Genomic DNA, 19,147 nt, shown 5'->3' on the forward strand with positions numbered 1-19,147 from the left:
CCTGACTACATAGGGTTTATTAATTATTTGTTCGTGCAACGAAGAAAAACATCAAACGAAAGAGAGTACATCAGCCAAGTAGAGCGAATAAATTGCAGCTGCCATGGAAGCATGAAATCACGTGGACAGTCAGATATACCATGCCAAATAGTTGCCAAATGAAATCTAGCACGAAAGAAAGCGGTTTTGCTTGAGTAATATTAAGAAAGTGCCTCTCGCGTCCCTTTCCACAAAGTTGAATAGGGTTACTACATACCATTGCAGCTGAGTGTGCTCACATCCTCACTCCATACTCCCCCAATTCCGCACCGAGCAGACGAGGGGCCGCTTAGTTGATATCCACTTGCGCAGGAAAAGGTACAAGTTGATCCATAATCTTGTTTGGACGAGCGACAATGGAAAGGCATAACCCTCAGACCACTCCCAAGAGAAAGTTTTTCGCACTTGAGTACTATTACATGTCATAATTGTCAAAGGAAAGAAAGTAAGATATTGTAATATATTTTGAAACATATCCAGAAAAAAGCCGAATATAGTGGGGGTAATATATAAAACTAGGTGAAACTTGATGCGAATTGATACACTGGTGAATTGACGGCGTGAGCTTCTTCAGCGAACTCGAACTTCACTTTAGCCTGAACTTCACTGTACACTTAACGCAACTATGACAACTCTACAGTTTCACAGGTAAGTAAATTAATGATCATCGGCCATGCATTACTTACTTCCAAAAAGGCAAAAGAATGAATTCTCCTAGAAATATCACGTGGTTTGCCCCTTAATAAGGTCTGTTGGCTGTAAATTGTAAACCGTAATCGGTGCGTTTCCATCCCTTTTGTGAAAGTCAAAAGGCCGTTGGTCTATTATTAGTTAAATAAGTCGATTTGTCTATTGTTTGCCTGTTTTGTTCAAGTTACCAATAACTCTTGCAGGTAGTTGGCAGCGGCTCAGTGGTATTTAATCTAAGTTAAGAAATCATCTTTCCAGATTGAGTCGTTGATACTAATCTGTGCTGTAGGTAACGCACTGCAAATGTTGAGACTTTTCAGAACGTTTAAGTGAGCTTCCCCCTCCCCCCCTCCCCCCCAATAAAAAAGCTTCCTATAATCCTTGGCTAAACTTTCGATGCCGAGTGAATGGGCAGCAAATTATCCCGAGCTGACTAGATACAGCGCAGGATTTAATTCTTCTTGTCCGCTCACGGAGCCAGCCAATGTTGCCATCGTACCATTGATTTCATAAATGAAGTTGAGAGAAAGGTTTCATTTCTCGTCTTTCCATTTTCCTGCAAGAGGTGAAGAGGCTGGGTATATTTTTGTACAACCCCCCTGCTTGAATTGCTGTTAGGTTCTCCTTTACCCCAGTTGGTGTAAACTTGACCCATCAACCCACAGCCAGCGTGAGGTGTCCCTGGGATCGTTATGTAAACCAATCCATGCCTCGTTTTCTGCCTTTGGGGCAAGTGCTTCTTGCTCAGCTCGTGAATTTAGCACCACAATCTTCGATCCCATTGCTTCACAGGCAGTTTTGTAAGCAAATAGGATTACGATTTGGCTTTTCCACCATTAGCTGTAAAAATTTAGAATGCTTTGCGATGGTAAAGGAGGGATGCGGAAATTTCTTAAATCTACCTAGATTTTGGAGTAATCGACAAAAATGAATTACTTGGCGGCTGCTATGTCAACAGCTGTCGCTTGGAAACGAACAAAAAAACAAAATGTAATCATAGTTTGAACGGTGCTGTTGTGTGAGGAAATCAAAGCTTGCCTTCTGTATTTGCGAAATTTTGTTTTCATAAGATCCCACTCAAAAGCCAGAAAAACTATTTTAGCACAGGAAAACTGTTGCAAGCCTCCTTAATAACTTAGATTGAAGAAGTGCGATGTCTGTTTTATCCTTTATAATTACAGTGCACCTTTTGTCTGATGATCAATGTTTAGAAAAAACATTTTCATGTAAATCTAATCTTTTTTTTACTACTTACGGGATAATGTGTACCACTTGTTTGCCTCTATCCAGGTACTGTAGTTGAACTCTGTGTATTCTGGTTCGTTTCCATATCTTACAGCAACCTAAAAGAATTGAACGAACTTGAATCGGTGACTTATCCATTTGAAAAGTCTGCTTTCGTCTTGTTTACAGTTGGTTATTTATTTTTTATTAAATACCAGTAAACTTAACTGCCATAACGGAACTATTTGCCACATAACCAAGATAGATCATTTCTGTATACACAACAGTGTATACGTAAAAAGAGCAAACGAAGTATAAGTTCTTATATAGACGAAAGAATTTTGCAGTTTCCACGCAACCGGACTGTTGCTTTCTTCTATATAAGAACTTATGCTTATAATCTTTCATCCGCAGTACGTATACATGCTTCATTATTATTATCAGGGCACTGGGCCTAGTTACATCAGAGGTTATTATTACTGTATTATTATTATTATTATTATTATTATTATTACTATTATTATTATTAATTATTATTATTATTATTATTATTATTATTATTATTATTATTATTATTATTATTATCATTATTATTAATTGTTGTTTCCCTTAACTTCACGCCATAATTTAACATAATAACCGGGCCCATTCCTTGGGCCTAGGGCCAGAATGAGATAGAAGTCTATTTGATGGATATTGCCTTTCTTAGAATATGCGATGCTCCAAGTAGTGTGATCTTCTGTTGCTCTTGCATTTTGATGTTGTCCGCTATCTGTCTGGTGAATTTCTCCATCCCTTTCTTAACAAGTCCCAAGGTTTTCTTATCACTATCGATATTGTTATGGCTTTCACTCCCCACATTCATTCAATCTCGATTTCTAGATCTTTATATTTCGACAGTTTTTCAGTGGCTTTTACTGTCTGTGTTAACACGTCTCACAAGATGCTGATATCGTCATTATCTGTTACTGTTTGGGACTCATGCTCGTACCATTTTTCTTTTGTGTTGAATGTGAACTCTTTGCCGAGGTTCCAGTGCAAGTATGTGCAGCCCCGTTGTGTCTTCGTAGGTTTTCAGTTTTTTCCAACTCAGGGCACCCTGCCACAACATGGTCAACGGTTTCCTGGAACTGACCGCATATTTTGCACGCTGGGTCTGTGCCATCTTTGAGAATTTTGCTCCGATAGTAGATGGTCTTGTAAAAGCTGTAGGTTACGACTGGTGTAAACAGGGTGTTGTCATGGCTTCCATTCGACTGGTTGCATTGAGTTAGGATTTTGCTACCATTCGTATTCTTTGGTGTACTCCTTTCCGACCTTCTCTTTCATTTTTTCATGTTGTATCTCATCCCCTTCACCCACTCCCAGGTATTTGTATGTGCCTTCTTGTTCTAGGGCTTGAATGATGGCGTTTAAGTCAATTTGGATGTTTTCGGTGGTGGCGAGTTTTCCATATTTGAATGTAGATTTGGCATATTTTTCTAACCCGAACTCCATTTTGATGTCGTCACTGTAGCCTTTTACGATGATCAAAAGGCCTGTCTGTGAAAGTTTTCAAGTCATCCATGAAGAATAGATGAGTAATAGTGGATGATCCTAAAGTATAACTATAGCCGGAGTTATTCAGGAGAGGATAGTGGAGTAAGGGCTATACAGAAGAGGAGAGGAGAGAGAGAGTCGCCTTGCAATATGCCGGTATTGATGTTGATGTTGAATGTGACGTCTCGTCTGAGTGGTTTAGAAGAAGAGTTGTTTTCCACTGGTCCATGTTTGCTCTGAGAAACTGGATGAGGATTGGTGATATTTTGTAGAAGTCAAGGCACTTTAGTATCCAGTTATGGGGTACAGAGTCGAACGCCTTCTTGTAGTCTATCCAGGCTGTTGTCAGGCGTTTCTTTCTCGTTTTTCCTTCCTCAGTGATGGCCTTGTTTATTAAAAGCTGGTCTTTGCAGCCATAGCTCCTTTTTTGACGCCCTTTTTTCTATGGGAAGCAGGCTGTTTTCTTCCAGTTGTTTGTAAACTCTTCCGGCGATGATGGATGTTAAGATCTTGTACGTTGTAGGGAGACATGTGATGGGACGATTTTTTCAGGGTTTTTGGTGTTTATTATTGTTGTTGTTATTATTATTATTATTATTATTATTATTATTATTGTTATTAAATAGTCTCTTTATTAAAATATTCCAAGCAAATTGCTATTTAAAAGTTAAAAGTAGAAAAAAGAACTATTAAAACCTATTCACAATTCATTTTGATTAAAAAAGAGACTACTTTTTGTAAGAAAAAAAAACAAATGTCATAAAGTTACAACACTATTCTTATTTATAATTAATAACAATAATAATATTAATTACTATTATTATTATTATTATTATTATTAATCTCTTTATTAAAATATTCCAAGCAAAATTGATATTTACAAATTAAAAGATAAAAGAGAACTATTGAAACCTATTTACAATTCATTTCGATTAAAAAAGAGACTATTTCCAAGCACAATTTTGTTTAATAATAATAATAATAAATTTAAAAAATAAAAGCAATTCATATGACTAATTTGCATTCCACTATGTTATTGTTGTTATTATTATTATTATTATTATTATTATTATTATCATTATCATTATCATTATCATTATCATTATCATTATCATTATCATTATCATTATTATTATCATTATCATTATCATTATCCTTATCCTTATTATTATTATTATTATTATTATTATTATTATTATTATTATTATTATTTATCTAGTCTCAAACTAAAACACAGTAAATCCTCACTTTATCAAGATGCCAACTGGGGTTGTCTGGGCCCTGATTATTGTCACGAAGTATTTCCACTCCTATGATACGTCCAACGTCTTTATGCTGGATTCTGTAAGCGTCAACACTACCAAAAAAAGCGGGAGAAAATTAAAAAGTATTGCAAGAACAATCTCTTCAGTCTCCATCAATAGGAGTACTACGGGTACAATAAATAAAAAAGGTTTTCCTTCGAGTAGTCTTCCTTCGCGTAATATTTCTTTGCGCTGACTCATTTTCCGAACATGAACCTGCGCCATTTTTATTATTTAAAATCTCCAAACATTTCGGTGACTTTGCCAAGATATTCTCTGTATCACTTTCTTTAATAACGCGAAGACCCTGGGACGAGGTTGGCTTTAGACCGCGGGTTTGTTCCGCCTCGTCTGAGCTTCTTTAAGTAACTGGCCCTGAAGATTTCCCTAACACGGTTATTTTTTTCGGACGAGAAAAAAAAAAGCCAAACATAAACAACAAAAATCATTATTATGAGAGTAATATATAGTAATAATCGCACATAAAAATTGCAAAGACGTTGTAATTTTGAAGCCAAGGAGGATGCCACATCACATGGAAATAAAACTTGTCATAAAATTTCGCTCAAATTTAGTCAGTCAAATTTAGTCTAGTCATGGACCGCGCCCAAAAGCGCATTTAAATTCATTGTGAAAACGGACAAATTCCAAAATAAGTAATGTTGTCAAATTTTTGGGTGAGGTATATAGGTAGAAATGGCTGTTAACGGTCTTGCATCTTACAATTTAGTGGGCTTTACACAAAATCACAAAAGCAAAAAATATGGAGGACTTGGTAGAGAGACATGAGTATATTTGCATGTGTACAGATGTTTACTTGAAGTACCTTACATAACATTGTTTCTATGGTGACGTCATCTTTCACGTGACCAGGTCGCCCGGAATTTTTCGAGGGTTTTTTAAAACGTCATTAAGCCAAATGAAAGAGCAATTTTTATTTCGCAGGTTGTAGATATTTATTTAAGGGGGCATTATTATATTGAAACCACCAATCCTTATTTGTATTTTCCACGACATCTATTTACAATAGTTGCTCTATTTTTGGTCCACACAGTATTTCTCAGTCACAGATAAAATTCACAGCCAGCTGATACGATGGGTAATGTACATATTTCAACCTCAGAGGGCTTCGTGAATCTATTCGCTGAACCGGTTGTATTACGCAACTAAAAATGTTGTCTACTTTAATCTTTCCTCCTTTCAGAAGGATTTTCTCGCACACTTTTGTCGATCACTTTGCCCAAGGTGAATAAAAGGTTATAGGAAACACAAAGAGAAGACGCGAACCTCCGTAGGGAAGAAAGGAGCGCTTGCAAAGTACTCCAATAGAGTTTCATTAAGTCGCCCTTTGCAACCAAACCCTAACTCAGCAAGCGCCAGCGCCACATAGTTCACGCTAGTTGAATTTCAAAAGTGTCAGTTTTCACTTACCCTCCCTTTTGTCTATCGTCTTTATAAGGTAAATCCAGTTCTGTTTTGCTGATTGCGCCTTTATCGCCGAGTATTCTTATCCACACGCCTGTGTCCGTGCCAGCATCCTCAATATCTGACGTTAGCAAACTCACATGGTAGACTGAAAGTTAAAACAAGTTCGTTTCAGATTAAATTAAAGGAAAGGTTAGTCATGTTTCTTTTAATCCTGCACCAAATGTTAATAATGAAAGGGCTTTCTGTGTTGAGTCCAAGGGGTTACCCGGTTAGCAGTTCATCGTTCAGTTTGTTTCGAGCGAACGGTGAAGTGGCGAATTAAGAGCTGGCGAATGAACCATCCTGGAAGTCTGGGCGCTTTCTCTCGTCAGCGCGTTACTCGCACATTCCTACATAAAACGGCACTTCTTTGCAGTTTTCTATGCAGTCATAATATTTAAAATGTTTTTGCAATGCTGTTCAAGCCATTTTTTTGCGAAGCCCTCATTTTTTACAGGCAACTTATGAAATTTCACATCCCTGTTTTTCTCTCTTTCGGATCTGTAGTTACAGTCTGGAACGAACACGAAGGCCTTTCAGTTGATAACAAAAAAGAAAATTTACCGCGGAAAAAGAAATACATCAACGTGACAAACAACGTTTGAGATTCGCACAAATTGGGACGGAATATCGTCACGAAAAGGGGCCAGGGTACTAAGTGCTATTCAAAATGGCGACGCAGAATTTTAATATTGGAGATCGGATGAATATCGGATGCGATTCAGAAGCTGAAACAACGCTAGGTAACTCAAGTCACAATGTACCTTTCTTTGGTGGTTTAAATACATGATTTCTGGAGTGACAATCTCTTTTAATGAGAATTACACTTAACATCACGAGAAAAATTCTTCTGACCACTTACGTGGTAATATAAGCCACTTCTTTGTGTCTACCCAATCCCTGTAATTAAATTGCACGTAGCCTGATGTGTTTCCAACTTTTATAGCAACCTAGAATTACACAGACACAATGAGTATGTGTAACTACATAATTATGTAAACAGCGCCAACATATAGAACTTTTCTTTAGAGGTTAAATGATCCAAATTTTGGCTTCTTTACACTTTCTTTATTTAAGCCCCAACGATTAAGTAAAATATGACACACGTTTTCCTTGCTAGACTGAGAAGGAAAAAATTGCAAGAAATCGGACTACTTCACGGAAATAAATATGTTTGTAACTTGTGATGATAAACAGCAACAAGCCTTCAAAGTTCAAACACCATGGAAATGACACCTGCCATAGAGTATCACTATGATATCAAATTTGTTGTGATGACGTCATCAGTCGTGACCGCGCCCAAAATACGTTTGAACTCATTGTGAAAACGCACATCTGTTAATTCCAAAATAACCAAAGTAATCAATGTATCAGAAAGGGATTGGTGTGAGGTATATGGAAATGGCCATTAATGCTCTGGCATCTCAAATTTAAGGATCTATACACAAAGACAGATGAAGGCCGAAAATATCGAGGACTAAGTCGAGAGGCACATCTTCTTGAGTTTAGGACGCATTGCAACATAAATTTGCAAGTGTATAGATGTTTGCTCGAAGTACTTTATGTTACCGTGGTAACGTAATCGGTCACGTGACCGAGACATTTGTCAGTCAAAGCTAAAATGCACAGATAATGCGATGGGCTACAAAAATCTTGAATTTTATCCAGATTTATAATTATTTCATTACAGCAACCTCACGTAATGCTGCTCTTTGATTAACTTTCTTGTCCCAAGCTTTTCACCTCTTCATCTCCCTCAGAGGAGGGGGGCGGGGGGTACTTAGGTATACTAGTGACAGGAATGTGCAAAGACCGTAGTTAAGTTTGAAATTAGAGTTTCTTTTGTGTTAGAAACTTTGTTGTAACTATTCGTGGCTAAGATTATTTTGGTAAGGAATTTTGGGGGGTACTGACAACAAGCAATAGCTAGCGTTCTCATTTTTATGTCAAATAATTGTATGGGGTTACGTTTTGGGCCGTTGGATATTTTTTGTTCAGTGTCTAAACATTTCATTTCATCTGCGCATCTCTATCTGTAATATACACGAGAACACCCCCCTCCCCCCTCTCCCACCTCCCGGGCTTACTCAATAATTGCTTGATTACGATTTTCCCTAGCCGAACAATTTTCTCCAAGCTGTCACAATATATTATTAACCTCTTATCTATTGTCTTGCAAATCATTATAAAATGTCATTAAGTAAAAGACATTGGCAATATAGTGCTTTACCAGCCCATTCTATCTTATTGCACATCCATAATTTCCTATTGCTCGTCAACTTGCAGCCTATCTGAAGCTAGGATTTTTTTCAAACATTTTCATTCCAACTGAGCTCATTATGCACGACTGACTTCATTTTGAACTTCTCCTAAGTACATGTACATTACCAACCAGACAGATCCAAAGTTTTATAATAATAGACCCTTTGCAGGACACAGTCGCATGGTACAAAAAAACTTTACCACTGTATATTTGTACCATGGGACTGGGTCCTGCAGTGGGCTTATTATCAGCTAGTAAATGTTGTTGTGTACACTGAAATTCATTACTAAGTTAAATTCAAATTAAATGTAAAACCTTATGGGTTTGAACTAAGTCTTTCTGGTAACCAAACATTTTAAAATTATTCATGGTATAAAAATTAAATTATATATTGTTTTTAACCGGTTAACTTGTAATAGTAATAATAGTGATAATGATGTGATGATGATGATGATGATGATGATAAGATACATTCATTCATTCATTCGTTCATTCATCGGTTTTTTTTTTTCAACATTACTATCCCTAATTACACATAAAACAAGCTCCAAGTATTGAAATAAATTAAAAAATTTTGGTTCGAAGATGAAAAATTATTTACACGGCTCCACAGAAACTTTCGAAACATTGCAGAGCAAACTGCCACCCAAATAGTACTATAGACAAATTAATCAACCGTTACTTGTTGAAGGTACCACGAAGGATCATCTTTGCTGTCATCCCAACGAATTCCCAATCTTTTCACTTTGCCAACGTTTGCACCTGTTACTGTGAAATTGATAAGACTGAAAAAAAAAATGATCACAATTCCAATGACACCATTTTCACCCACAAGCGTGAATTGTTGTCGCTGTTTACAAGGAGTTAGGATTACTCTAGTGCTTGGGTTTACAAGGCAGCTAGACTAGCCCTAGTGTTCGGGGCAAAATTTTCTAGTGGTATTATCTTCTGGACGAGAGACTTCCTTACAGTGATGGCGGGAAGAAGGCAACGATAAAAAGAATTTATAGGGCAGCTTTAGCGTAACAAGCAGAAAGCGATGAATCTTCCTACAGTCGTCCCACGTCACCCGTGGTATTTTCGACAGAAGAAAACAACAAAGAAACACAATGAGCTTCTAGAAAGAGAGTATTCCTGGCCGTGAATGACAGAATAATGGTGGTAAAAGTAGACGGAAAGCTTTGATCGAAGAGGATATAACGGCGAAAAAACGACAAAAGGGTATACAGGGGATTTGGTTTAATGGTTAGGTTAAAGAGCTCAAAATCATACGAGAGTACAAAATCTAAATGTGAAGTCAAAGGATACTCTATATGCATGGTGGCATTGTATCCACAAAAGTTTGGTATACCCTCTTTGAAAGAAACAAAGATGAGTATCAAAGATATGGGCAACAAAGAATACTTTAATCAGTAGTTTCAAACACCGCAATGAATGGAGAGGGCAGCCTTAATGAAAGGATATGAAAAAAAAAAGAGAATTTGTAAGAAATTCGTCAGGACTGAGATTAGCACGCAAGTTGTCCCGAAAGTAGGATCTGTTTTATACTTTTAACGTTTATTCCTAAACATGGGAGAACGTTTTCTCTGGTCATAGGGTACCCCTACCTCCCTGTAAACAGGCCCTTGTAGTTCATAAAATGGTGTATCGGTTAATTGGTCATACTGCCTTTCAAGCAAGTATTTACTTTGTAAGTCAGCGAAGTTTCGTGAAGGACAAAATGATTACAGCACAGCAAATCGTAAAATGCTAGGTATACACCTGTTGCAAGATCTTTGTCCAGAAAATAGATGGTAAGCTGTTTTGTCTAATTATTAATTTTTCCCGGTCCTGCGAAGTTAGTTTACTGTTTCTGAATAGCAAAAAATATTATTGCCAGCTGTATTCATGAGAAACTATTCAGTCAATTTTCCCACCCTTCAAGTAAATTGCTTTTTCCTCAAGGAGAAAAGGGCTAGGTGAATGCTGAAGCTGAAGGTTTTCTTAGGCTATTCACTCACCAAAAGAGTGCATGACCTTACACAAACAACCAATCTCAATGAAGCAAATGGAAAATACGTCGGACAACGAACTATTTCTCAAGATACCGCCTAGTCAAACTTCGAGTCTCGTGGTTTTTTATTTCATATTATTGTCATAGACAATAATATTTTTTTCTTGGTCACCAGTTTACTTCTTTTGACTTAATAACGTTCTCTTTTTCGTGCTAATTTCATTAGTACTTTTCGCGATTTGCAAAAGAGATTTTTGACAACTCATAAGCGGTCAAAATATATTTGTTGTGAGGTCCTAAGTGTCTTGACCAACATCCTTCTCCCTCCCCCTCTCCCCAACACTAAACCTCATATCTGGTGTACAAGGGAAAGAGAGTATAGGCAGTTGGTATTCTACGGCTTTTGGGTTCAGACGAGGGAGCTGTAGAGATTTCTCGAATACCGAACGTTGTAGAAGTCGTTCGTTTCCCTGTCAAAATTGTTCATGGAAAAAGTTTATATCTTAGTTAAAAAAAAAAAATGAAGTGACTGATTAAGTATGTGTCAATGTAGTTACCTTCCCGGTTCAAAGTTGGCATCAAGATCTATTTCTCTGGTGACGCCCTTATGGCCATGAATGCTGATCAACGCTTTTCCGCTCGTACCAGATTTCGAAATTGTCGAGGTTTTCACTACCACAAGGTATAAGGTATAATCTGGAAGAGAATTAATGATGTTTTACTTGACAACAACTCTCAATAGAGGGCGTATTTGGTCGTAACTATACATCAAAGTTTCATATTTCCAAATTGTGGTCATGGTGGTGAGATATTATTTCACCACCATTAGATGGCTGCAGGGAAATATTACAATTGCACGCCCGTTAGGGGGATTACTAGTTGAATGCTATATTTTTTATACGTTTCAGCATTTTACCATTACATGTGTTGGACCATTCAAACTATCCAAAAATGCGTCCAAGCTAGTTTTACAGGGTTTGGTGTGTGAACTTTCAGATTTTTTTATAATCTTCGGGATGAAAGAATAGATAAGAGTGATATCACGATAGGATAAAAAGGGGAGGAAGGGGTTTAACGTTAAAGAACTTCACAGACATAAGAAAAAGTAAGATTTAAAGGTCATTGAACATCATAATTGGTACTTGCCATTACCAAAAATCAATGTATTGGGTGTTTTTGGCATCACCTAGCGAAATAATAATAATAATAATAATAATAATAATAATAATAATAATAATAATAATAATAATAATAATAATAATAATAATAATAATAATAATAATAATAAAGACATTACGAAGAATTCGACGTGACATCAAGAACGCGGACATTGACATTGAAACTGGAGAAGTGGCCATTTGAGAGATGCGTATTTTGTTTATTTTTTTTTTTTTTTCTTTTTATCAAGTGGATAGCTATTTTTTAAAAGTGAGGAAGCCTGACTTTATAAGCCTCGTGGTTTCTTCCAGGTTTTCTCGCCATTTATTTTCTTTCGTCAATTTTCATCATTTTTTTTTCCATCTGTAATTGTTGTATATAGCAAAATAAATATTGTATTGTATATTGTATTGTATTGTATTGTAAGTGGAACTGATTTTAAAATGCCGAATTTCATTTTTTTTAAAACTTCATGACATTTGGTTTTTTTTCTTTTTCTTTACAAAACTATTATTGCTTGAAAATATATATATTTTTTTAATCGAAATGAAATGTGAATAGGTTTTTAATAGCTCCTTTTTATATACTTTTAACTTGTAAATAGCAATTTGTGTGAAATATTTTAATAAAGAATTATTTATTACAAAAATTTTTATAATAATAATAATAATAATAAAAATAATAATAATAATAATAATAATAATAATAATAATAATAATAACAATAATAAAATGGCTAAAATGATTTAAAACTACGAGCTTTCGACTGCCCGAATTGCAGTCTTCGACGGATAAAATGAGTGATGAGAAAGCGATGAGAATTTTTTTTTAAACAAAAAACGTGAATTGCGTAATAATAAAAAATGTAAATAATTATGAATGTTTGTTAAAACGAAAATGTTGTATTGTCCAGGTTGTTGGACCAGGCGTGAGCTTGCAATACCCGAAAAAAAGAACATTTGAGAAACACCAAAACTGCGGTCAAAGGTTCTAGAATTGCTAATCACGCCTGGTCCAACAACCATGTCATTGATTTTGAAAACGCGTCAATTATTGACAAAGGCACCTTTAGAACCAGAAAACCATTAGAAGCGTGGCATACCAAAGTGACACCCAACGCAGATAACAATTCTTTCCCTTTACCTGGACAATACAACATTCTTTTTAACAAACATTCATAATTATTTACATTTTTTTTTATTTCGCAATTCACGTTTTTTGTTTAAAAATTTTTTTCTCATCAGTCATTTTACCCGTCGAAGACTGCAGTTCGGGCAGTCGAAAGCTCGTAGTTTTTAATCATTTTAGCCAGAGATCGCTTTTTTCAATTTTAACTACAATAATAATAATCAGTTATCAGAAGCTCACTCAATATTGCGAGGCGCTTTAAGCTTTTGAAATAATGGGCATTAGGTGTTTTATTATACTTTTTAATTTAATTTTATTTTTTTTTTAAGTGTTTCCATCGTGAGGAACAGAAGTTTTAGTATTTAGATTGAGGATTTTATGGATAGTAAATAGTTTTAGATTTTAATTACTAGAATCTTTATGATTAGGAGTTGGGATTTTAATTGTAAGGACTTTGGCCGTTGTATTGATTGGCTACGGCTGGCCGCCCAATCATTGTTTAGGATATCTGGGCATCCAGAAGTTTTTACTGCCATAATAAAATTATTTTAATAAAATATTCCAAGTAAAAAGTTATTTACAGGTTAAAAGTAAAGAATATGCTTATATTGCGCATTACAGTAATAAAATTATACATAATAATCTAATTATAATAAATAAATTACGACTATATAAGAATTGAAACCCTAACAATATTACAATATATCCATCTTATGAATACTTTTAGAAAAGGGAAAAAGCTACTAACCAAACTTCTATGACATACTACTCGGATAAAACAGAGATCATTCTAGTCGGCACTAGGCCACAATTAGATAAGATTAGGTTTGACCATCTTAAGGTCGGCGATAAAGATGTGCAAGTGGTGACCACTGCTGTGCGGAATCTAGGAGCCTGGTTTGATTGTAATCTCAGTATGTCCACACATATCAATAAGATCTGCCAGTCAGTTTATTGCCATCTCCATAATATCAGACAAATACGGAAATCTCTAACGTATGACAACACCAAGCTGCTTGTTCAAGCAGTTATAATGGCTCGCATTGAATACTGTAACGGCCTACTGTATCTTGTAAAAAATCTTGTATCAAAATTTTGTCTTTTGAAAGATGGCGACCAAATGGCCAAAACGTGAAAACGTTCATAACACTTATTTCGATTCTGTCACATTTCCTCCATTTTTGAAAACACTAACCCAATAATTAATCTTCCTTCCTTTTGGATGAATGAGATTGCGCTGGAAATATCGGCCTTTCAATCTTTAGTCAATTTGAGACTTTTCAAAGTGCGACGGAAAAATGTACCCTCAAGGCTCTTAGCCGATCGTCGCTGAGACTACGCATTTCTTGGATTGGTATTTTGCAAAGTAAAAATAATTGAAACATTTAAACATCAATTTCGTACTTAGGACCCATAAAGAAGTTTACATGCCAAATATGAGCGAAATCGGTGTGATGCAGTGACCGCAATTTCATATATAATTCGAATTTTAACTGAAAGACTATTGCCCTAATCACCGTAAAATATATTTAGTGCTTGTGGTTAATCATGTTAATTTGGACCTACATCTCATTCCCTCGTCGTCTAGAAAGAAATGACACTCTTCAAAACAACTTTTTTTAATGTGAAGTAAGACCATCAAAGTTCTTTCCCACTGCACTTACCAACAAAACGTAACCGGAATCCCTTTCTTTCTTCGCTTCCGTCCGTGTGGAAAATCATCACTACGTTCTTTCCAGCTACCAAAATTTCTTTCCCATCGAGGCTACCGCACAATTTAGCAACTGACACGTTTTTGTCGTTTAAAATCTGAAAGTAGTCATACCTGCAATAAAAATTTCATGAAAAAATAAGACTTTTACGAAAAAAAACTTGCGAGCGCAGAGGATATATTATAGAAATTTGGTCGTGACAACAGGGTTGTGAGAAGTCATGTGGTCACTGATGTGTTACGTGGTTATTAATAACTGGAAGCAACTAGGTGACGACAATCTATAGCTGTAGGTGCAAGGACTGCCAGTTGACGATGAATTTGTTCTGAGCTCAGAGCACGCCGAATTCAAAGCACAATCGTTGTGCGGTTTATAGGCATTTGAGAGAGAATGGGGCTGGCTGTGCCATATACAGGCACGAGAGGGGTAGGGGGGGGGGGGGGGAGAAAAAGATTTTTGTTTTACGAACGTCTTCTAATGTACTCATTGATGTAAAATTCAATAGGAAACGCTAAAAAAATTAATATTTTAAGAAAAGTTAACAAAAGTTTAATTTCTGTTGCCACCTTCTGGAAAATCAGCTCAGAAAGCACAATGGTATAGGCTTGAATTTCCCAGATAGGGTTGATATCCTCCTTTGCATCATAAATCACTTCAGAATAATCTGTAGCAATCAAATGAACAAGAAACGGTCCTTACAAGAGTTGTATTTTTAGGCTAGAAATCATGTCCTAAATGAGTGCCATAAAACAAAGGCTAACAGGTTCCTTAGATACAACATATCCTGAAATGACAAGTTAAGTTCAGGCTTCAAGGCCGTCTTTTAACATCAGTTACATTGCTTGACAAAAAAACTGTGATTTAGAAACTGTAATAGCAGGGCTATTACATATGCACCATATTTTTCTTTTTTTTTAAGCTCGTTCGACTCATTTGACTTATACCATTGTGCTAATTATATTTCATAAAAAAAAAAAAACTGAATCATTGGCATCAACGACTGTAGTTGAAAGGAAAACAAACATTATGAAACGTTGAATCGAAAGAATAACTTCTACAGACTACTCGACAGTTTACACAATGCAATTCCGAAGAGTCCAGAGTTTACTCTTCGAGGACGGATTGTGGTTTTCTCAAAGCAAAGACGAATCGGCCATCACAAATCATCACTGGGCCTCGGACATTCTCGGAAGTGTTTGGGCGCTTCTGGGAATCCGCACAAAAATCACAGGTTTGATTGTGAATTTGTACTGAAACACTATCCTAATTGACTGATTCTTTTATTCCTAACAGTCTTTTGTATAACTGCTTCAACTTCTAATCTTCTATTTACTTACCCACATCCATAATTCTCTTCCAGAGAAAATTCTGGAAAGGTGATTTTTAATCCCTTTCCATGTGGAATAGACACATTATATACCAAGTGCATATCGCTTGGGTAGTTGTTTGGATATCCAGGACTTGTCAACGTACTGTTTACCACTGAAGTGCATTCTGCCAAAACATGTTTACAGTAGTTTTCAGCAATTATATGCAGTTTTATAACATGGATGAAAAAATTATTGAATGCTGATTTGATGAAATAGAGGGTATTCCTTCTTAATTTTCACTATCGAGGACAAAATTACTCGCCCCTGATTGGTGAACCGGCAAAGGTATTTGCTCTTCATCGGCTTAACACGCTATTTTACGCTTCATTGGTTTCTTCAATTCACAACAACTGCTTCGACGTTTGTCGACTATTGGCCACGGTTATTTAAAAAAGAAGGATGGAAATCGGGTGCTAGGTTTAAAGGTTGGTATCCACCTAAATTAAAATCATATGATATGATTACCCAGGGCCCTATTTACTCCTTTCCTCTCAAGTGTTCATCAAAAGCTGCAACGTTAAGCCCCAAAGCTAAAGACAATCGTTCGTATTCCTCTTTTTTCCAATTGTGGTGATGCCTGAATGTTTGCCCGGAATTTGGGAAAACTCTACCGGTCAGACAAAACCCACCAGTGCATTCCGAAATATTCAGCCAGAGAGGGTGTTAAGTAAAGTAAGTGTGAATATATCTACTGCGGAAAGTTGTTCCCAGAAGTTTTCTGAAAGTTGCATATTGCTCGGCTCACATATTAAAAATGTTATAAACGTCCAAAGTCGACACGGGTAAGAGTTTAGTTATTTAACGGTAGCGGTTTATAAATAACGACACTCGTACCTTCCACTTGGCCAGCATTGCAAAATGCCAAGAAAGAAAGTAGAAATATCACCTGCATTGTCCTGATGAAGAGAAACAAAGTGTTTTTATGTAAGTAGGCAAGATAAGGTAGTAATCTATCTATTACAGTAATATCTACGGCAGCGTCCCACATATATTTCTTAAAGTTACAAGATCTGATTGCACGCGGCTCACATATTAAACAAGTTACAAACGTACAAAGTAGGCACGGGTAGTAGATTAGTTATTTAATGCTAGTAGTTTAATTAATAGTACCAATACTCACACGACGTTTGACGTCACATATACTTGAGATGTTCGAAAATCTTTTAGAATAGTGAGCATGATTCCTTTGCTATTCACTATAAACTCTCCGTGGCTGTCTGGTCATATGTTTTAGCAAGGTTTAGCTGCTAAAATGTTTACTGAGCTTGAAACAGAAAACAATACAGATACATTTCATAAGGTATGTGCACTTTAATTCCTGTTTTTTATACCTTTTTACGATTTATTGAACTTAATTGCGATAAAATTCCTATATTTTTCATTCGAAGAAAGGTGTTGTGAACCTGGGTAGCCTGTGGAATAATCGTGAGTCAAGTATTTCGGTCTTCGGTACCTTTAAGAGTCACAAAATTGATGGACGTTATAAAAAAAAGCCGTTGAATGAAATTATTTTGTTTTCCGACAAAGATATCTCTTTCTTTATTTATCACTGCACGTGATAATTTGGCAACTCGCACCCATCGCTGAGTTTACAAATTATTACCTGATTTGCATGTGAAGTTTGAAAGTAGCTGCAAATCTTCATAATACCTTCTTCACACATTTTCGTTTATGTGAACCAGAAAGTTCACAGTTTGAGGAATGGGTTGAAATTTCGCGGATATTATATTCTCGATATGCGTTATTCTGTGTGTCGGGGGCCATCGATAGCTTTTTCTGTAATACAACTGTACTTTGTTATTAATAATGGTAATAATAATAATAATAATAATAATAATAATAATAATAATAATAATAATAATAATAATAATAATAATAATAATAATAATAATAATAATAATAATCTTTCATTTACCCTCGGCAGTGTTTATAGCACAAGTGCTAGTGGGGCCGGCCGCGCCAAGCATTAAACGTGGTTAATGGTTAACATGGCTAATGGTTAAAAGACATGTTCAATAATGATAATTATAATAAGAATTATTCTTGCGGATTATTTAGTAAATAAACTCCTTCAGGCGGCTGGTATGTCGGCTGATAATGTCCGCGGCTGAGAGATTGTGCGAAAAATGAATATTTCGCCGAGAAGCGAAGCTTCGAGGGCAAATATGAAATTTTGAGGACAATCTCTCAGCCAAGGACATTATCAGCCGACATACCAGCAAGCCAGAAAGGGGTTTATTTATTTTGTAACCCTCCTATTAATTTTTACATCGCGTGAAAACCGCTCGTAAAAAAACCAGTGCTGATCTGATGGCGGATGCGCACGATTGACGTAAACAAGGACCATAATTTGACAAACTGACTCAGTTTGCGTAGGACTAAATCGGAAAGTCTACTCGTAAGTTTCTTCACCTTCAAAGACGTTGAAAGCATGTTTCGTTGACATTTTTGTTCTTTCCGAAATAACGTTTGCGACCAGCTTTTTGTTGTTGACATGACTGGAAATCTAAAAAACGAGTTTGTTTTTCTTCCATGTAAAATAATAAAGGAAAAGGTGAAACTTTTGATCTGGGTTTTTTCCGCTGGCTTTGTTTCTTTTCAATAGAAATAATAGGAGGGCAAATATCGACGCAGGCGGGGGTTATTGCGTGATAACCGTCCTATGAATTTGCACCAAGTGACGTAAAGTAGCCAATAAAATCGCGCGAAAATTAATGGGTGGATTATAATGCCTGATGTTAGCCGGGTTAACTATCACGGGATATTCCGTACGATTTCGCAGAATACTTGTTATTTATACTTTCATATAGTTTTCTTTTCTTATAAACGTTTGATATTGAACTGACTTAGTTCTTTGTTGGGTTTTTTTGGTTGTTTTTTGTTTTGTTTTAATTCACGTCAATTGTTTTTGTTTTCACGTCACCGAACAGTTTCATTTGAATTGCAAAGATTAATAGCTAAAACATTACTGGCAGCATTGTGACAAGCTGTGACAAGAAGGCATGCTTTTAGGGTTCATACATATTCACCAGGAAAAAAGAAAGAAAGAAATTTAAACCTAGCCAAGTGAAAAACATGCTTTACGGTTTCACGATTGTTATTGGCGTTGCTAACAATTAAAATGTATTGCCAAGTGTGAAATACAAGAGAAGGGCGAACATTTCGATTAAAAAAGGAACAAGCGAAAATATTAATAAAGTAAAACTGACAATAGGATTGCTGGAGCATGCTAATAAAATGTCCTTCCATGTTCGTGTAAAT

At 36.0% G+C, this 19,147-nt stretch overlaps 2 protein-coding genes across 4 annotated transcripts in view; one reads left to right on the forward strand and one right to left on the reverse strand.

The window, feature by feature from the left end:
• LOC146456102 (coiled-coil and C2 domain-containing protein 2A-like) overlaps nt 1–19,147 on the forward strand; it is a 266,183-nt gene that overhangs the window by 106,430 nt on the left and 140,606 nt on the right. The window lies entirely within an intron of this gene.
• LOC146456108 (uncharacterized) overlaps nt 1–19,147 on the reverse strand; it is a 60,922-nt gene that overhangs the window by 19,224 nt on the left and 22,551 nt on the right. Inside the window, exons 2-11 of one of the 3 annotated variants that reach the window (XM_085093515.1) lie at nt 16,721–16,782; nt 15,854–16,010; nt 14,469–14,629; nt 11,077–11,215; nt 9,209–9,311; nt 7,126–7,213; nt 6,228–6,369; nt 4,741–4,849; nt 1,985–2,072; nt 257–451 (exon numbers count right to left, since the gene is read on the reverse strand). In XM_085093515.1, coding sequence (XP_084949641.1) covers nt 257–451; nt 1,985–2,072; nt 4,741–4,849; nt 6,228–6,369; nt 7,126–7,213; nt 9,209–9,311; nt 11,077–11,215; nt 14,469–14,629; nt 15,854–16,010; nt 16,721–16,782 — 1,244 coding nt within the window. The remainder of the gene's footprint in view (nt 1–256; nt 452–1,984; nt 2,073–4,740; nt 4,850–6,227; nt 6,370–7,125; nt 7,214–9,208; nt 9,312–11,076; nt 11,216–14,468; nt 14,630–15,853; nt 16,011–16,720; nt 16,783–19,147) is intronic. The other 2 variants (XM_085093514.1, XM_085093516.1) reach the window with 2 other exon arrangements.

The sequence above is a fragment of the Pavona decussata genome, unplaced genomic scaffold (assembly GCF_977016875.1).
Source record: "Pavona decussata unplaced genomic scaffold, jaPavDecu1.1 SCAFFOLD_260, whole genome shotgun sequence".
In the NCBI taxonomy this organism is placed as follows: Eukaryota; Metazoa; Cnidaria; class Anthozoa; order Scleractinia; family Agariciidae; genus Pavona; species Pavona decussata.